Source organism: Camelus bactrianus, chromosome 11 (assembly GCF_048773025.1).
Source record: "Camelus bactrianus isolate YW-2024 breed Bactrian camel chromosome 11, ASM4877302v1, whole genome shotgun sequence".
Classification (NCBI taxonomy): Eukaryota; Metazoa; Chordata; class Mammalia; order Artiodactyla; family Camelidae; genus Camelus; species Camelus bactrianus.
Genome location: NC_133549.1, coordinates 51072273 through 51093209, shown reverse-complemented (window position 1 = coordinate 51093209; position 20937 = coordinate 51072273). Strand labels below are relative to the sequence as shown.

The 20937-nt window shown below is 41.4% G+C and overlaps 1 protein-coding gene across 1 annotated transcript in view; it reads left to right on the top strand.

The window, feature by feature from the left end:
* PAPSS2 (3'-phosphoadenosine 5'-phosphosulfate synthase 2) overlaps positions 1-20937 on the top strand; it is a 73832-nt gene that overhangs the window by 42765 nt on the left and 10130 nt on the right. The window contains exons 2-8 of the mRNA XM_074374002.1: positions 1739-1856; positions 4889-5124; positions 6091-6229; positions 6791-6909; positions 7037-7150; positions 8691-8802; positions 15284-15489. Coding sequence (XP_074230103.1) covers positions 1739-1856; positions 4889-5124; positions 6091-6229; positions 6791-6909; positions 7037-7150; positions 8691-8802; positions 15284-15489 — 1044 coding nt within the window. The remainder of the gene's footprint in view (positions 1-1738; positions 1857-4888; positions 5125-6090; positions 6230-6790; positions 6910-7036; positions 7151-8690; positions 8803-15283; positions 15490-20937) is intronic.

Genomic DNA, 20937 nt, shown 5'->3' with positions numbered 1-20937 from the left:
TAACCCATCTGATCCCAGCTTTCAAAACCTTCCTCTTGGCTGCCTCTGACACTGATAATGCCGGTCCCTGCCAACTGGCTCCTTTGCTGGGCTCTGTGTCTTAGTCTCAGGCTCACCCCCAATGCCTTTCTGAACCCCCAAGGGCCAGCAGGGGGCTCCTTCCTCCTTGGTCTGGAAGCCAGTTTCCTTGGTCCTAATCCAGCTGGCTCCCTCCTCTCCCACTGGAGCCACACACTGAATAATCGTCGTCAGCATCCACATTCGTAGAGAACTCGGCCATCTACAGCGCCTGTTCACATCCATTATCTCATATAAGCCTGCAAAGAGTCCTATTTATATTCCCCTTTCATTTTTCCCCCCCAAAGGAAAGGCATCAAGAGGTGATTTAATTTGTTCCAGAATCTAAAAGTTGTCCTCCTGTGACCCAGAGTTTTCTAAGACTCTCTGGGTCTTGCTCAAAGCATATTAGTGCTTTCTCAGCTCTGGTGTGTGTACTTCTGTGATGTTTAAAAGACTTCATGACCTCCCCCCGCAAAAAAAAAAGAATTTAAAAGACTTCGTAGATTTTCACAGCAACTTGGATTACATCTGTCATTAGAAATTTGATTACCAAGCCAAAGACATGGGTAGTTCCCAACCTTTTAATTTAATCAGCAGTATAGGTTTCCCCTGCCCCACGCCAACTTGGATCACATGTTACTTTAAAAAAATGTCCCCCACAAACTATTTATTGACTCATTTTACCTTTTTTATTCATCAGATAATGTACCTTCCAATCAGAGTTTAGGCTCAGGATCAGATAATCCATGCTCTCACAGGGCTGATTTTATTACAGCCAAAATAAAGACATTCGAGATTTGAATTAGCTTCCAAGACTAAACGGATGCATTTCCATTCCTGCAGGGCTTTCTGAAAGATTATAAAGTTCATACACTGACCCTAGGGAAAGTGGACACAGAGTTTAGTCCTTGTGAAAAGGGACTAAACTCTTAAGTCCCTGGTGTCTGATGTCTTGCGGGAGCAGGAAGGGAATGACCAACGTTCACCCTTCATTCTGGGATTTGGGCTTCTCCCGGGTTCTTTAGAGAGTGAGGCTCAGCCAGCCTCACCGTAGTGACTCCTCAGCGGCGCAGGTTTTGGGGTTGTTTTCACTTCATGCCTGTAGGACTTGGGGAGGACATGCATTTATAGAAACAAAGACATTCCCTCATTGTGACCTAAAGGTGCACATTTAAAATGTCACCAAACCAGACCTTTTACATCATATCAGTAATTGTCTCATTCAAATGATACTTTCCAACGGGCATGATGGATATTCTAAAGGCAGTGTGTAAGTTAGTGGAATTAATTAATGGTTACTCTGTATGCCAATTATAAGAGAGGAGTTTCAATTAGGGAAGACTATTAATGTAATCTGTTCTTTTATTATATTTTTACGTAGTAGATTTATTGTTATTTTTGAGGAATTTATAATTTATTTTTTTCTAATATATTTTTATTGAAGTATAGTCAGTTTACAATGTTGTGTCAATTTCTGGTGTACAGCACAATGCTTCAGTCATATAGGAACATACATACATTCATTTTCATATTTTTCACTGTAAGTTACAAGATACTAAATATAGTTCCCTGTGCTATACACTATGAACTTGCTGTTTATCTTTTGTATATATAGTAGCTAGTATCTGCAGATTTATTATTTTATTGCTCACACATTGTGCTTGCTCTGGTTTTGTAGGGGAACCAGCAGAAATCCACCAATGTTGTCTATCAGGCCCACCACGTGAGCAGGAACAAGCGAGGGCAGGTGGTAGGAACCAGGGGCGGATTCCGAGGGTGCACCGTGTGGCTCACAGGTATGTTTTGTCGACATATTTTTTTTTAATTGAAAATTGATGGTGACACACAATTTTAAGGAGATTACTGTAACAGATGACACATACTGAGTGCTTAACATTAGCAGGGGAAGAGCTGTGGTAGAAAGCTTGGGTGTTTCCCAAGTCCTACCTCTACCCATCAGTGAGAGGTAGGACTTGCATCAAGTCACAGAATGTCTCCAGTTCTCCGTTTTCACCTCTTTGGCAGGAAAGGTTGGGCCAAGTTGATTAGGACATTCCCTTCTGGCTCTAAGGGGCACCATCATTCTCGGTTTCATGCCTAAATACGTTCACTGGCAGTTATGAATGGGGCTCTCCGAATTTGACATCAAGCATTTGGCTGTCCATGAGAGATATTCTTTATTGTTTTCTGAGATTTTAACACTCTAGGGGGGCTATTTCACTTATTTATACAAAAATTAAAATCTATGTGAGACGAAAAACTAGTGATTTCTGTGTAGCTGAGGACTGTCCCTTGTATAGAAAAATAACTCACTCCCACTGAGGTGACCAAATGAATGTCCCTTTTTGTTGTGTTTTATAGCCCCAGAATGTCAAAGTTAAGAGTTAGTGACAGAACTGGAATTAGACATAACCTGGACTCAACAGGAAAAAAGCAAGTTCATTTTGTAGACATAGTATTTCAAGTGGAGATGAGCCCAGATGCCAAGATATGTTTATCCAGGTTATGAAATCAACTTCTGTGTTCCTGTCTGCTCCCAAATGCTGATTTATTCTAACCTGAAGATAATTGTAAAGAACACGACAAGCAGGGACCTGCTTGCATCTTTTCTTTCTGTTCTGGGCCTTTCCTGTTCCTGTCTGCAGGAGCCTCTTCTCATTCAAGCCATTTCCTAGTGCCTGTGGCACTTGCCTTTGTTCTCCTGATTTTATTCATCTCTGGAACAGCAAGCCTTCCCAGCTTCCAGGGTGAGGCTGGACAGGGGGCAAGGAGCCTGCTGTATCCCAAAAGGCAGGATTCTCGGGTCACACTTCCTGAACCATCTCCCCCAGCGCCCTCAGAGAGACACACTGTGCAGCAGTGAATAAAACAGCTGCGCTCCAGACGTCTCCCTCTTGCTATGTGTTTGCCTTCATGGGATGTTTTGCCTTCATGTGTTTGTCCAAATTTTGAATTGGGACATACAGAACCCATTTTGCCAAATGTGAAACACCCCTGAAAAGAAGAAGAAAAAAAAAGAACTGGTAGAAGAGGCAAAAAAAGTCTCAAGGGTGTACTTCCCCTGTCTTACCCTCGAAAATCATCTTGTCCTACTTTATTTTTCATTCTCATATTAGAGAGGTTGGATATTGACCAGGGAGACTGGAAGAAACCGCACACTTCAAACCCAGAGACTTGGATTTGAGTCCCAGCTCCACTTGCATTAGCTGTGTGACTTTGGACAAGCCAAGCAACCTCTCTAAGTCTCAGTTTCCTTATCTGTAAAATGAGAATAAGGACAGTCCCTGCCTCATAGAGGTGTAGGTAGAACTAAATGAAATAAAGCACTTAGCACAGGGCCTGGCCCCTAGTAAAACTCTCAGTGGATGTAATTGGTGTTACCCCAATGTATTAAAATAAATATGTCAATGGCCTGGTTTAATATAGTTACTGTGATTTAGCGTTTAGTTTCATGAGAACTGAAGCAAAATAGAAGGAAATTTCTATTATTTCTCTTATTTTCTGACGTAAGAGACCGTACCAGAGATTCAGGAGTCCCATTTCTCCTGCCTCACAGCTGGACGTACATTTTAAGAGGCATTTGTCACACTAGTCTTTATTCAAATGAAATTGAGTTACATAATAATGTAATAGACAGAGTCTTCAAGAAAGATTTACAAAGATTGCCAACACGGTCTTCGTGGAACCACTTTTTCTAATGGTACTCTGCCAAAGCCAAGGGCATGACTTTAAAACACAACTGAAAATATGGAAATGACTTGTTTACCTTTCAGAGATCACCTTTCTTTTCAAGTCTCCTCTCAGTCCTGCAGCCCTGCTTTCTCTTACTTCTTTTGTCTGTTTCCTCTTTACTCCTACTGTTTTCTCTGTATTGACAACTTTCTGACTTCCTTTCTGCCTGCTCCGCAATCCAACTTTTCCTCTTCCACCCTGGGTGCTGTCTGACTGTGGCTTGGCACCATGGAATATGCTTCAGGTTCAGAGATCTTTCGGACAACTGAATTTTAACGGTGCTACTTTTCCAGGGCAGTTCATGTTTTACGGTCTTAAGTAATTTTGGCATGTAGCATTTCTTTCCCTTCCTCCTTACGTTCTTCCTCATATAGAAATTATAAAGTGTGTTCCCAATCATTGTGCATTGAAACTATGGTAAAAGGCATGTGGTAACTCTGCTCTCATATGAAGACTCCAAACATCTAAGAGCATATGGCAGCTCTAACTACGTCTGCAGCCCAGCTGAGGAGGGTCCCCTGTCTTCATGTTTTGAGAGTCATTTTGGAAAAACCTTGAAGGCAAAAGGACAGTATGTGGGCTTTGTTGTCAGATGGTTGTTTGGCAGCATCTGCAAGGAAGGTGGACTCCAAGGGCTGGCTGTCCCCTCCACTCTGGCTGATGGCTGTCACAAGGGGATATGAGAACATTGTCACCAGGTCTTCTGATTTTTTTCAAGAGAAGCCAAAATCTGGATTTGTATGCACAACTTTCTAATCTTTAAAGCACTCTGCAGATAAAACTGGACACACCAAGGACCATACGTATCCCCTCCAAGGTCTCTCTATTGGATGGACCCCTTTTGCTTTGAAAGTCTATAATCCTAATAAGGGACAAATAGTTTTTTCAAGGTTTGAAAGAAATAGAAGTAATTGACTTGTAAGTAAACTATGCTTTTTCTAGATACAAATGATTTTGATTTGGAGTCAATCAAATGATTGTAATGACACTTGAATTAGGTAAAAATTAGGATCAGTTCACAATTAGGATCAGGGCACACTTTATCACCTTCAACAATCAGAGACAATGCCAGTCTTGTCTTGCCTGTTCTGAACAGGTCTCTCTGGTGCTGGAAAAACAACAATCAGTTTTGCTCTGGAAGAGTATCTCGTCTCCCACGCCATCCCTTGCTACTCCCTCGATGGCGACAACGTCCGTCACGGCCTCAACAAAAACCTTGGATTCTCTCCCTGGGACAGAGAGGAAAACATCCGCCGGATTGCCGAGGTGGCCAAGCTGTTCGCCGACGCTGGTCTGGTCTGCATCACCAGCTTCATTTCTCCTTTCACAAAGGTGAAGTGATTTGGCAACACACAGCGCTGGGGCTCCCACTGCGGGATAAGGAGCTGGTGGGGGGTTTGCAGGGGGAGAAGGATGTCATATGTTCTGTTTGCACCACAGTCTCCCCAATTTCTCACTCTCTCATTCATTTCCTCTCTTTAATATTGAATTATATAAAGAGTGTCCCTTCATTTCCAGATGCCAGGGCACCTGACTTAAACCCTTCCACTCTCACAGTTGTAAGGTACACTTGGCCAGAGTTGAAAGGAAGGAAAAGTTAAACAGGGAAAACTCTAAAGCTCAATTAATTTTATTTCTCCAAAAAGTCTGAGGACTTTAGCTTGTGAAAGAAAACAGCAGTTCCCTGCCAGCGCACCAGGCAATGAGTGTTTAATATTGAAATCACCGAGGTGGCATGTCACTCTTGTTTTAAAACGGTAAAATTTTCTGAGCCACAAATAAGACACTATGTGCTTTGAACATATCCTGAGGACAAAATGTTCTTGTTTCGTCAGCTGTCTGCCCTGACTTTTAGTTGAGATTCTTTTCCATGGGTTTTGTTTGTTTGTTTGTTTAAAGACCCTGGGAGAGCTGTTTACTAGAGTGAAATTTCTGGACTTTCTCTAAAGGGCTAGTTTCCTGCCACCTCTGCAGAGCACAAAGCCCGTGTTATCTTAAGGCTGTGGAAGGCCAGCGCACACAATGATTTGTCTGCTTGTTTGTTTGTTTGTTTAATTTTTAAATTGAAGTATAATCAGTTACAATGTGTCAGTTTCTGGTGCACAGCATAATGTCCCAGTCATGCGTATATATGTATATGCCTTTTCATATTCTTTTTCATTAAAGGTTATTGCAAGATATTGAATATAGTTCCCTGTGCTGTACAGAAGAATTTGTTTTTTATCTATTTTTATATTTATTGTGATGAAGAATTTCATTATGGAGCCACTTACATGCTGAAATGTCCTTTTTTTCCAGGACCGTGAGAATGCCCGCAAAATCCATGAATCGGCAGGACTGCCGTTCTTTGAGATATTTGTAGATGCGCCTCTAAACATCTGTGAGAGCAGAGATGTAAAAGGCCTCTACAGACGGGCCCGAGCTGGGGAGATCAAAGGTGGGAGAGCGAGCTCAGTGGCACCTTTGCCAGTTACTTTTGCTACCAATTCATATTACTGGTCTGTCCCCAGAAATCTATCTGAAGTTTTGAAAGCGGTTTTCCAAAATTGCACATAACACACATAACTTTTTATCAAACCATAATATCTTCCATATGTCCTTGGGCTTTTTAAAATACAAGCTTATTTTTTTCAAGTAATGATCACCCCAGCCACAAGCAGTCAAGTTCAGAGGACTACAATGGATAATATGTGAGTGTGTGCCTAGGAGGAACGTTTCAGGGTTTACCTCCTTCTTGTCTTCCTTTTCGATTCTGATCAGCTGCAGGGGGCTTGGACCCAGCTAGCCAGATTTTGTTGATAATTTGGGGCTTTCTATATTGGAAACACAGCTGTATATTTTCTTACCTATGGCCTGAGGTCAAGGATGGCTGTTTGGCCTTTTCTGTTATAATCTGAATATAACGGTTTAAAATATTATCCCAACATGTGTTACGTCTTGTTGATTAAAAAGATTGTTCTGTTGGTGCAGATGTGAACTTCACCCTTCTGTGTTGCAGGCTTTACGGGTATTGATTCTGATTATGAGAAACCTGAAACTCCTGAGCTTGTGCTTAAAACCAACTTGTCCTTAGTGAGCGACTGTGTGCAGCAGGTGGTGGAGCTTCTGCAAGAGCAGGTGGGTGGACTGAATGTCTTTTTTTTTTTTTTTAATAATTTTATAAAGTCATGAAAATTGTCTGTTAACTGAAGTGTTCTTTTTATAGTTTTTATTCCAAATTGTGACCAAGTCTGCTTCATTTCAGAACATTGTACCCCATACTATAATCAAAGGCATCCACGAACTCTTTGTGCCAGAAAACAAACTCGACCAAGTCCGAGCTGAGGCTGAAGCTCTTCCTTCACTATCGATTACCAAGGTAAGAGGGTGCGAACTGGCAAAGGAGAATTAGGCTTAGGATCAGCCATTATGATCCATTTACAGTTACTCTTAATAATAAGGTAGGTACACACAAGGAAAACACAACGTCCTAAAAGAAAAACACTTCATTTTGCCAATTTTTTTTTTACCTCTTGTTGAGACAGTCACCAGGAGTTGCCACAAGGCAGCTGATCAATGCCATGCACAGGGGCAGACGGGGAAGGCAGCTTCTGTATCTGCATGGGACCGTTTTATATAGTTGTCATTATACCTTCAGTTATGCCAACATGCACGCACTGGGCGGTAACTGTTTGTTGGCCGTTGCTGAGAAAATAGTTTGTCCAGAATACAAGTGTTTCTTGGACTACTGAAAAGGAATTTGAAGAAAACAAAAAGCAACCTTGATCTAAAGTGATGTGAATGCCTTCATCTTTTTTCTGCTCAGCAAATCCCACTCTTTGCTCGTCAGGGAGAGTCCAGTCTGAGGAGACAGGGAGACAGCTTTGGTTGCACTGATTTTTCTACCTGGAAGATGTAAGATGTAGTCCCAGCCAACAGCCTTGCAGATGCCTTGGCCTTTCCGTGGGTCGGTGTTGGTTGGTCTATACGAGGTGATTGAGTCTTCACTGGCAACTTTTTGATATCTCTTAAAACCTTGGACATTTTTATAAGAGGCAGAGTAAATTGGGAACGTGCCTCAGCTCGTGAAGATCCCAGACTTTCATAAGTCACAACAAATTTATACACAGAACTCCTAACTCTACACAATAAATTCTGAGCACTCCAATGCTCTAGGCAGATGAGAAGCACAGAATTATAATTACAGTGTGGAATAATAGTTCCAGTAACAAAATGGTCTTCAAGGTACAGAAGAACTTCAAAGAATCTAACGATTAATTCTTTCCATCCTAGGGGTGACAGGGAAGGTTTCAGAGCAGTGGCCCAGGAGCTGGGTTTTAAATGGCAAATAGAATTTTCAGATAGAGGGGAGGATGGACTTGAAACCTCATGTGTGTTTAGACTACACGTTGTCCCATACTGTTGGTGACTAGGCCCCCAAATGGGGACTGGCTGGAGACAGATGTCCCTACATGAGCCCCTGGGGCCAGAGCTTGAAGGCCTTTCAGTATTGTGCTAAAAATTGTGGACGTTTTTCTTAGAGTCAATGATTTGCCCAATTCAGTCAAATAACTAGCACATTTGGTGAAAAAAAATATAGCCAAACCAGAATTTTTGTGGAAAAAGATGAACAGTGAATTTTCAACACAGTTGCCTATCATAAGGGTAAACACAGCCTAGGGTGTTTGGGTAAATCATCCCAATTTGAAATCTTTTCACCACTCTCCCAAAGGAAAGTTCTAGACTCAAACTGCTCCAGCCCCTAGATCACGGGTCAGTTTTATATATATTGGAACACTTAAAACCTGAAAAGTCTGCCCTCATTCTCTTGTCAACTGAGTAAGAAAGGACGGTCCTGGGGCCGTATGGTTGGAAAACAGAGCTTATGGAAATGCTCATTTGCTTTTTGTGTTTTGCAGCTGGATCTTCAGTGGGTCCAAGTTTTGAGTGAAGGCTGGGCCACTCCCCTCAAAGGTTTTATGCGGGAGAAGGAGTACTTGCAGGTTGTACACTTCGGCACCCTGCTAGACGGTATGGGTTTTTCTGTTTGTTTCTTATTCTTTATTATTAAAGAAAAAAAAATCCATCTTAAAAAATAATGAAAATTTTAAAATTAGAAAAACGAATAAAAAAAGAAAAAAATTCTCAGAAGTCTTCAAAAGTACAAGAAATGCTAAGCCTTCGTTTGTAAAACTTGTTGTGACAATATTTAGATTATTTAAGTTGTGTTCAATTATATGTAAGCTTCCATTTTTAGAACTTTTTTGGATTAACCTCCAAGGATTAGTGATTATTTAAAGCTAAGGAACCAAAAATGAAGCTCGTACACAAAACCAACAGAAGGTTAAGTGTGTTTCACCTCCACCTGCCCTTTGCTGGCCCTGATGCTCAGAAGGCAGTGGACAGTCAGAAGCACCGTCGCCAGCTGCTTGGACCATCTTAGATGAACTCAGCACTCACTGCTGGCTTGAAGGGGGCCTCCCATCCTCCAGTTTGCTCTATCAAGCATTACTGAAGCAGCTGCTTTCTTCTGTGGATGATGAAGTGTCAGTATTCATGCCCATACATGAAATGTATTAGGGTGGCTTCATCCACTAAATTCTAACAGGGGGTATGGAGGCAGCTTTCTGGACACAAAGTGAATGGCTTTGAGAGAGCTGATCTTGTCAAGGTCAGAAGGCCGTGTCATTCAGAACACTTCCCCTCTATGATCATTTCCTTTCTCGAACTGCCCGACCTTATAAAATGGAATGTATGCATTTTAAGATCTTGGGGAATGGCTGCTAAGTGGAGAAGGGATGGTGATAGAGTCATACTGAATTTATCATACTGAGCAGAGCTCCAAACCTTTTAGGAAGAAAAGTCAAATCAGATGTTCTTTCTTGAGGAAAATGTTCATGTTTTAGACTTGTGCCTCTGCCTGGGGAATGGGGCATAAACAACCCCAGTTGTAATTAGAATTCAAAACTTCCCATGCCCCCAAGAAGCCTCCTTAATTCCTGTGTAAATCAATTAATAAAAAGGAATACCAGGAATATAATATGCTGCCCACCTCTACCTAAGTAGAGGCAGAATATAGTGGATAAGAGTGAGCTGTGGCATCGAACTTTCTGAGTTCATATGCCAGTGATTAGCTATGAACCTGGGGCTAATTATTTACACTCTCTGTGCCTCAGTTTCCTCATCTGTAAAATAAGGATCTCAATAACAGTTCCTACCTCACTGAAAGTTTAAAAGAATACCTGGTCCAATAGTAAATGTTCCATATATTAACATCCACCCCCTCCCATACTGAATACAGTTAAAAGGATTTGAAGTTTTGAAGAGACCAAGTGGCTTGTCTATATAGCCACATCAGTGTGGCAGCAGCACAGATAAGATGTTCCTTAGCCAGCCAATATTGAATATTTATTGAATGTTACTATATGCCGGGGTTTGTCCTAGCTGCTGGAAATAGATCATGAAGACAAATAGGAGCTTGCTGGGACAAGCAGTACACAGCTCCTCTGCTGAACCCCAGTCCAGAGGGGTTTTCCCACGACATCAGTGGTTGTCAAACTTTTTTTTTTCAAGCCAGATAACTATTTCAGTGAAATTTGAGGCAATATATACAACAGATGAAAATGAAACTCCGCCTGTAGAAGGGGTGGGCTCAGCCTTTCTCCCACCTGGACAGCAGCCCTGAAGGCATCTCAGAGAAGCTGGTTGAAACACTCTGCCCTCTGTCACACCATGACAGTTCATGGTAGAACCTGGTTTGATGGCTTCTGGACTGTAGACATAGTTAAATTCCAAAAGATGATATAACTATATATCAGAAGGTTGGGCAAAATATCATTCATATGGATAGCATTTAATTTTAACTAATTTATGGAAGTTTGAGTCACCACCATTGAAAATGTGAAATAATTTCTGTAGCCACAGACATGAGGTCATTTTCAACTATCATTAAACAATTGCCCATTTCTTGACCACCTACAATGTTTAGGTAAAATTGTTTCTATTCTGACCCAGTCTCCCAAAAATATTTTGTTGGTTTTCATTTTCTGAAAGGTTCACAATTTACCCCTACGTTTAAAAAAAAATTAACACAGTCTACTCAGTCCAAAAGCAAAACAAAATATCTTTTTTTTAGTGTTTTTGGTGACTATATAGTATGAGTTACTCTGTATATTACTCAAGAATCTATTGTCATGTCAATGTATTATATCACTTTATTTCTCACTGGATATGTAGTCTGCGGGTTGTCACAGATCCTCCAATCATACATGTCATATCTAAATTTAAAAATGGAACCTCAAACTTATGTTCTTGACTGATGGTATCCAAGTAGTGTTAAGACATGGCAGCTTGGTGAGACTTGATCGTTAAGGGCAAGTCTTCCCCAGCTCTGACTTTCCAAGGCAGGGCTCGAGGCCTCTCATAACTGCCAGCATTTATTCAGCACATAATGTGTTTCGATCCTGGTGTTTTGACAGAGGGCATCACATTTAACCCAGGTAGCATCACTGTGAAGGTATTTTCTTTATGCAAGGAAATAAGTATTGGAAAGGTTAAATAACTCACTTGAAGCCTGGATTCAAATCCAGGTTATCCTGCTTCAAGTATTTGTACTTGTCCCACTAGGCATACTTTCATGTCCTCTAACATCTGGGATTCCAGGACGTCCGGGGCAGTTTGTCTCTACACCTTCCAAAGCCTCATTTGGAATCATCTGACAGTAGCTCTAACATTATATATTTGTAAGAGACAACTTCTTGCTGAAGTTGGAGGGGCTATTGGCATATGGTTTAATTATTTAAAAACAGATAATAATTTAAACAAACCTTTTGGATTGTACTAAACAGTGTTCAATATCAATTCTGTTCTCACCAGTTTTTGCTGTCATATATTCTCTATTTTTAGAAATAGCATTAGCAAGGAGTTCAGTGTATTTTACGTTGTATGTATGAAGTTTCATAATAGAAATTTGTTCCTTGACATTGTTGCTTTACTATATATTATGTTGGTGGAGAGATGAAAACATGTTTCTTGTGTTTGTATTTCTCTAGGCATGTTCCTTCCTGGTATGTATTTCAACTTTGCAAGTAGTTAAATTATTATAATTAGATATGTTATATCAATTAGAAATGGGAAGACCATAACTAAAAAAAATGTAAATGAACCAGTTGTAATTGCTAACAATTCATGATCCAACCAGTTATAATAAAATAAAGCTACATTCTTCTGTTGACAGGAGTTGCAAGTAACAGGAAATTCTGGATCAGATGCAGCTGTTGTTGATAATTTTGTATTTGGCTGACAAAAGTAAACTTGTTTCTAAGTTTTTGTTGCACATTTTGTTCCTGAGATTTAAAAGATGTATGATCCTCTCTGCTCATTACTTCTGCTGAGTGTTGGTCCTCATTTAGTTTCATAAATCTGGAAACTTTTTTCTATTGCATTTATCAAAGCATTTTTAATTGACGAAGGATAGGTCAGTTTTAGATGCAATTTAAAGTGGATGCACCTGGTTGGATTGTGGATGGTTGTACTTCATTTGTTGGTGATGTGTGATTATGCATGAATTTAATTTCAAGCTATGATTGGTAATTATAAAACTGGGAATAAACACATGCTGGCTGCGACTGTAAACTTGTGCACTGTACCAGAACGAAAAGGTAAAATTCTGAAGTTGTCATTTATCTTTAGTATTATTTTCATCATTGTTGTTTTTCTTTGAAAAAGACTGCTGTGCAAAAAAAAAAGCATTTTAGTTTTTGTCTAGAAACTGTCCCAAGTAAATGATAAGTGGATCTACAAGGTTAAAACAGCAGACTTGAAAATTATTTAAAGCAAAAGCAAAATTATTTAACTAAACATGAAGTTAAGTGTTGGACTAACCGTGGCTAAAAAAACAAAACAAAACAAACCTATGATTCTCTTTTCCAAAGTGAGATACACTGCAGTAAAAGAATCCGGGTGGTTTCCACCAGAGCTGAAGAACATGATGGAAAAAGGCTGAAAGCCCGAGCCAATGTTTAAAGCTTTGGAGGATATTTCATCACAAGGTTAAACTGTAGGATAAGTTCATGTATTAGAAAGGTTGATTAAGATGGAAGGGAAACCGCAGCATATCTGCTTATACCTGCGTGGAGCTGGAGCTACAAGTGTGTGTGATCAGTTGCGGTTGTTACTCTGCAACACTCCCCAGATTAGCTGTCTTGACAGCCTGTCAGGGAATGCTGTTTCTTTAGTTCAGATTTTTCACTCAAGGCCAAGATGAAGGCAGGTTCCTGGGCTGGAACCTGGGACCAAGGAAGGTGACGGCAACAGGGAGGTGGAGCAGTCTCTGGATTCCACCCCAGAATGACCTATGGACGGCAGCACTGCAGGCAGAGCTGGGCTCCCTCCAGCATCCCGCCCACCTTCTGCTTTGCATTTTGTTTTACTTTATTTCTGTCAAGGCACTCTTTATAAGCAGTGTGGTCAGTAGTCCACAATCCACAGAAAGCATGATTTCTCATTAGATCATCAGCATCCTTGCAGGTGTTATTCTTTGTTAGCCTCCCTCCCTTTTTATCAACTAGACTATGCGGTGGGTTTAATCATCTTTTATTATAAACCTCTATTGGTATAGTGCTTTACAGTATGCCTCCTCCCAGCGCCCCAGGGATATACATATTATTTATGATCCCATTTTCCAAGTGGAGAAACTGAGCGCAGAGAAGGTGAGTGACACAGGAGATCGCCTGGCTTTAAGTTTAGTGCTCTCTGCACAGGGCTTGCTTGGACCACTCTTACTGCCTATGAACTTTGAAACAAAGCAGTTATTTGAGTGACAAAATTCATTGCTCTCTGTGCATGGCATCTTCCTTGTGGTTTATAAGGCTCCAAGAGCAAGTGGCAGGATTTTCTGATATACAAGATTTCTTTGTTGCGGGAAGTTGCTGTCTACCCCTGTGATGTTCTTTATGTCCGGGTAACTGCTGGAGAGTATTTAAAATGTGCAAAGTGATGTACCTGTAGATTTTGCTTTCATAGCTATCGGGGGGAGTGTTGTGCCCCAAAGGAACAGAATTTGGATCTCAGATCTTTAACTCTATCCAGTGTTGGATTTTGAAAGTTCGGCTTAAAAGACTTCATTAATCTATGGTACATTTCCCCTAATCCACAAATAACAGCAGTTGTTTCCTGTTTTGAATTCCTGAGTTTGTAATAGGGAAGGACACTTCTGACACCATATTGGATCTGTTTATTTTACTTTAACCTTTGTATTCTATGCTTTTGCTACAAGTTAATCACTAAAGGGACATTGCCTATAAGCTTAAATTATACATAATGGCCCATCTCTGGGAACTGTGCCTCCCAGGTAATGGATGTTAAGCTAAAATACCTTTGTTGAGCTCACAGGAAACATCCTGACCAGGCCCACCTGTGAGTGACTGCTGGACGAAGGAAATTAACACATCCCTTCCGGCGTCTGACCGGAACCAGGAAATGTTTGACATTACTCCCTCCCCTTTTAGTATAAAAGAAGCCTGAATTCTAACCCAGGGAAGATGGCTCTTAGGGATCCTAGTCCCGCATCTTCTCAGTCGGCTGGCTTTCTGAATAAAGTTGCTAAGCCTTGCCCCAACAACTCACCTCTCGATTTATTGGCCTGTCCTACAGTGAGCAGTACCAGCGTAGACTTGGTAACAGGTTGAATGTTTTCTTTACTCACCTTCCTTTCATTTCTTCCTGAGTCTTGAACTTGGGAACTCCTCCCAAATCTCCCTAGTATTTTTTAGTGTTATGTACTTAACTCTGTGCCCCCATATTCTCACTGTAAGTACAACTGAAAGCCTGACATAGTTGTTAGAATGTTAGGGCACTATTACAAAAGGGGGGAAACAGCTGTGCAATTTCTTTTACATTATCTGGCTTCACTAAGAAATCACAGTCATCCCTCCATATCTGCAGGGAGTGAGGGGACGAGAGGGGAGGGGGCTGGTTCTGGACCCAGTGAAGATACCAAAATCTGTGGATGCTCCAGTCCCACCGTCGGCCCTCCGTATCCATGCGTTCTGCACCTGCAGGTTCAACCAAAGGTAGATCATGTATTAAGTTTGTGATCCTTAGGGTGGTTGAATCTGTGGGTGCGGAACCACAGATACAGAGGGCTTTGCCAAACTTTATTTTGTCTAACTGGATTTTTAAAGACTAAGCTCCCTAGTGTGTTACGGTCAGAACCGAACTTTAAAAAGAGAACTCAGACTGGAGATGTCCCTTCATGATCCTCCAAATCATTTCCTGAAGCCACCAACACAATTTGAAACTCAGCCTGCTTTTCACAAATGCTCCATCTCTGGCTTTGAGAAGCTTCTCAGGGACTTAGACTCCAGAGAAACTGGTGCATCCAGCACAACCATGTTAGAGTTAGGTCTTTTGCAAGAAGTGTTTGGAAGGGACACCTTACACATTTGAGTCCTCCTTAAAGGGCAGCACAGCTTGTATGTTCTGTTCACGCATTACCTGGCTCTCTCCACAGACGGAGTGATCAACATGAGCATTCCCATTGTTCTGCCTGTCTCTGTGGATGACAAGACGCGGCTGGAAGGGTGCGGCAAATTTGTCCTGACATATGAAGGACGGAGGGTGGCTATCTTACAAGACCCTGAATTCTACGAACATAGAAAAGAGGAGCGTTGTTCCTATGTGTGGGGCACAATGTGTGCAAAACACCCCTATATCAAAGTAAGTGGCAAAACCTTTGAAAGGGCTTTCTTTCAACGTGGGATAAAAACAATTCTTTCCAAGTCCTTTGTAAAGGAATTAAAGAAACTGGGGTTAGATGGAAGAATGCATTTCTAAGGGAGGTTTTGCAAGCTTTTCCTGGGGAGATCTTTTTAGATAAGGCAAAGAAATGACTTTCTGTTTGAGTGCTGGCCTAAATGGTTTCTTGAGTCCTCAGATCCTGTGATGGCTGGCTCCCTCAGCTAAATGGGGAAAAAAACTAGACCAGGGAGGTATTATTTAGTCTAGCATCATGAGTAGAGGACCAAAATCATAGCTGTGCTATGCACAAAACCACAGCCAGGGCTTGCAGCCTAGTCCATCGTGAAATTCACAAGGGATGTCAGTGTCTTCATATGGAAAGAATCCAACTAACCCCTGGAAAGAGACTCAGAGTTCATGGTCTGTGGCCTTTGGAAGTGGGGGGTGGTGAGTCAGTGACATTCTTTCAGTAAACAAAAATCAGCACAGATAGTGGCAGTTTGCAGAGGGAAAATACCACATTTTCATCAGTGGATATTTTTAATATTGAAAAATGCGTTCATCTAATTAAGGCAAAATAGAATAAAACTCAGATTCCTTCACAACTTCTAATTGTTGCTGGTGATGGGGTGGGGCTGGAGGGAGGGGAATTGCTGCATGTGGTTAATTTCCCATAAAGAAAAATACATGTAATTAAATGCAAAAACCATCCCTCATCCAAGATAAGAGCATTAGGGTTCAAATAATAATAATAATAATAATAATAATAATAATAATAATAATAATAATAATAATAATAATAATAATAAAGACATTTACTAATGATTTGACTTGTCAAATTCCTCAGCTGGAGTAACTTTCATAAAGTTCACAGGACTAAAGAGCAACCTGAGACCTAGGCAACTCTAAAAAGCCTTGTGATCGGACAAGGCACACCCTCTCTCTGGGCCTCAGTTTCTTCATTTATAAAAGGAGGGGGCCAGACTCAGTAACTCCGAGATCTCTTCTATCCCTGTAACCATACGAAATGGATGATTGAATAAGTCTGTCCAAATCTGCCAGGCAAACTTAATTTGTTTTCTTTTTTTTTTTTCCCAGTTGTGAAATGTTGCAAGGTAGGGAGGGCTTTTTCAAGACCCCTGGTGGAACATGAGAGGTCAATGGGTGAGCCAAGCAGCTTTGCATTTATTGGACACAACTGTCCACCCTGCAGATAAGCTCAGAGCCATCTGAACATTTTCTCTCCAAGTGGTTGGCAGACAGTCCTTGACATTGCTGGGCAGTAGCTATTTGAGGAATTGTATTCTGGGCCTTAATTATGTCCTTGTTTCATTCGTTTTCTGATCATAACCCTATACATTTGGGATCTTAATCTGCACTCAGTGACTTAAAGAAGAGTGGCCCTTCATCATGCCAGCTCAGATATTTCCACTCTTTGGGACTAATGTCCGCACACACGTGATTAGCACCAAAAGAAAAAAAATCTAAGGAAGCTCTTAAGCAATTATTTCCTTTTTATCTTGTCTTGCAACATGTATTGGCAGTTGGAGCTCAGAATTTCTTAGGTGGCAGGGAGAGTGGTGGTGTGACTTGTGGCCTTGACAGTATAGTCAGTGATTCAGTAATTAGGTCATTAGAGGGACTCTGTAAACATCGCCAGTGAGCTAAAGGTGAGAAATGGGCCATGCATTTCCAGAGATAGAACACCACTCGCTCTGTACACACTACACTTGGGAGTGTTGACGCTGTGTTTATGGGAAAGGAACTCATGATACATTTTTATAAGCACCTTGAAATTCACAGTAATACTTAAACATGGTGTTTTTTATTTGTTTGTTTGTTTGTTTTTAGGACCCCAAACCTTCCAACAGTAATTCCTTCCAAAAGTAATCATGAGCCTTCTTGTATTTTCTTGTATTTTCATGTGGCACTGGGAGTGATACTTGCGTGAAAAATGGTCAGAGCCACCCAGGGAACGGCCTGCCCCAGTTGCTTAGCCCCTCACTGCAGTTCCCCAGCCTTCCATTCAAATCATCCCAACCCTCTCTGTCTTCTTTCTTCTCCCTGTCATCACTAGTACAGAACCACTGTGACTTGTCACAGATGAAACCATGAGGAGGAGCAGGTGAAACTTGTAAAAATCATACTTATAGGAGCCCTGTTACATTTCATCCATGGCTCCCAAAGCTTTTCCAAGCAGTAATTATTTCTCACAACGCTCTTGTAAAGCACCTAAGAATCATTATTCCCATTTTACAAATGTAGAAATCAAGAGAACTGAGTATGACTTCCCAGTGAAGGCTAGGAGAGTTTTTATATCCTTTAGCTCTGCAAAGAAAATCATCAGATCAACAGAGTCACCTGGGGAGCTGTAAAAAAAATTACCTATGACTGGACCCCTCCCTTACAGATTTTTATGTAATTGGCTTGGGCTCAGTCCTGGGTCTTGTGAGTTTTAAGGCTCTATGATTCTAATGTGCAGTGAAGGTTGAGAACCATGGCATTAGATCCTGATCTGGAGCTGCTGCTTCCGTGGCTCCGCCTGGATATATCCTGCAAGTACCCGGCACTCGACATGTGCAACTTCACCCCACCTGCTCCCCATCCTGTGTGCCCTAGCTCCATGAACAGCTAAGCTCCATCATCCAAATGGTGGCCCATGTCCAAAGTCAGACTGTCATTTTGGCTTCTTTCTTCTCCCTTGTTCGTTAAATCACCAGTTCCTAACAATTCCACCTCCTTGGTATTGCTGGAATTTGTTCACGTTTCTGTTTCAACTCAGGCCAGGACACTCAAATTTCTTCCCTGTATCTTCCCTGCTTCCCTCAAATCCTTTCTCCATTTGTCGGCTAGGGCGAACTGTTCAAACTTCATTTGGGAACTCGTATGTAAAGATATGACTTCTTCATCTTACCACCTGTTACCACTGCCACCTATATTTTCTCCTCCATTCATTCTCAGCTGCTTATTCTATCAATCTCTTACTTTTTCACATGCTAGTCCCTCCAACTAGTACACTTTTCCTTCTACTCCTGCCTCCTCACCTTATTTGTTACTCCTTTTCTCTGCAAGAAGTTGGCCCCACTTCCGTGACCCATAAGCCTGACTGGGTGTGTCTTTGTCCTCTCAGAGCACTTTGCTCTTGTCTTGTCCACACCTGTGCCACAGTGTTACCCTTTTCCTCTTCTGTCGATCCACTCAGACTGCCAACCTGTGAGATCGAGGACCACATCTCGATCTGTCTTTTTCAGTCATATCCCCAGCAGCAAGCCCAGGGCCATGCACACAAGTGCTGACTGGATGGAGGATAAATGGACGATCCCCCTGAAGACAATGCTGAGCTGTCAGCATGCAGGCCACTGACAAGAGGCAGTGGGTGCAGATGGGAAGGTGAGCCTGTTTGGAGGACTCCTAGATTTGGGTCCTGGCTTCGTTAAAGCAGCTATTTGCACTTGAGCCCTGCCACCTCCCCTCTGTGAAACTGTCTTCTTATCTGGAATTGAGGGCATTAAATGCATGTGATCTACAGACTCCATGACCATACAGATACCACAGGCATGAGTACACATTCTCCAATCGTATCACATGCTGTTTTTTTATTCTTGATTCTGTTCTCTGAACCTTTTCATCATGACTTATTTTCCTGGACCCACTATTTCATAATGTCCTTCTGGTTTCTTTCCCTTCTCTCCTCTTCCCTTCGCATTCTGACCTTGGCACCTTCCCATCCTCAGCGGCGCCTCTTCTGGTGTGCACACCCCGCTCCCTCTCCGGGCTGCTCCTTTCCACTCTTCCTCTCCATGCTCTCCTTCAGCCTGTCCCCGCTCACTTTCTTAGTGCTCATCCCCGTGTGTGAGCTCATCCTCTTCTCCTTTTTGCACTCCTGTTGCCTGTGATTCTGAGCCCAAGTCCTCTTTCACTATTTCACTAGACTCCCTTAAAGCCTGTCCCCCAGTCCTCTCTGTGTGTCCGGTTCTGCAGACTCTCTACCTGTGGTCCCACACCTGCCTTTGGCAGCAGGCTTGGAAGGCAGTGGGGACTTCGGGGCCACAAAGCCCTGGGAGATTAGGCAGAGCCACTGGACTTCCCTTCCTGATAGCTGAACCACTGTTCTGGGGACAGTTGGACCACCTTGGAGAGAGATGCTCTTTGTCCCTCCTGATCCCAGAAAGTCCAAAAGCATATTTTCAGCATTGTTCTTCAGACACATTTATTTACTTACTATTGAAGTATAGTTGATTTGTAATGTTGTATTAGTTTCTGACGTACAGTTTAGTGATTCAGTTGTACATATATATATTTATACAAAGTGGAAAATTCATATTTTCAATTATATATTATTACAAGATATTGAATATAGTTCCCTCTGCTATACAGTAGGTTCTTGTTTATCTGTTTTGTATATAGCAGTTTGCATCTGCTAGTCCAAAACTCCTAATTTATCCCTCCACCCCCTTTCCCCTTTGGTAACCATAAGTTTGTTTCCTATGTATGAATCTGTTTGTTCTGTAAATAAGTTCATTTGTATCATTTTTCAATTCCCCATATAAGTGATATTATATATTTTTCTCTGTCTGACTTACTTCACTGAGCATGATAATCTCTATATCCATATTGCTGCAAATGGCATTACTTCATTCTTTTTTATGGCTGAGTAGTATTCCATTGTATATATACCATATCTTCTTTATCTAGTCATCTGTTGATGGACATTTGGGTTGTTTCCGTGCTTTAGCTATTATAAATAGTGCTGCTGTGAACATTGGGGTGCATGTGTCTTTTTGAATTATAGGGTTTTCTCCAGATATAATGCCCAGGAGTGGGACTGCTAGATCATATGATAACTCAATTTTTAGCTTTTTAAGGAATCTCCATACTGTTCTCCATAGTGGCTGCACCAAATTACATTCCTACCAACAGTGTAGGAAGGCTCCCTTTTCTCTACACCCTCTCTAGCATTTTATTGTTTGTGGACTTTTTTATTGATGGCCATTCTGACCCATGTGAGGTGATAACCTCATTTAGTTTTGATTTGCAATTCTCTGATAATTAGCAATACTGAGCATCTTTTCATGTGTCTGTTGGCCATCTGTATGTCGTCTTTGGAGAAATATCTATTTAGATCTTTTGCCCATTTTTTGATTGGGTTGTTTGTTTTTTTGTTGTTGAGTTGTATGAGCTGTTGGTATATTCTGGAAATGAATCCCTTGTCAGTTGCAGTTGCAAATATTTTCTCTCAGTCCGTAGGTTGTCTTTTCATTTTATTGATGTTTCCTTTGCTGTGCAAAAGCTTATGAGTTTGATTAGGTCTCATTTATTTATTTTTGCCTTTATTTCTGTTGCCTTGGGAGACTGACCTCGGATAACATTGCAGCAATTTATGTCAGAGAATATTTTGCCTATGTTCTCCTCTCGGAGATTTATGGT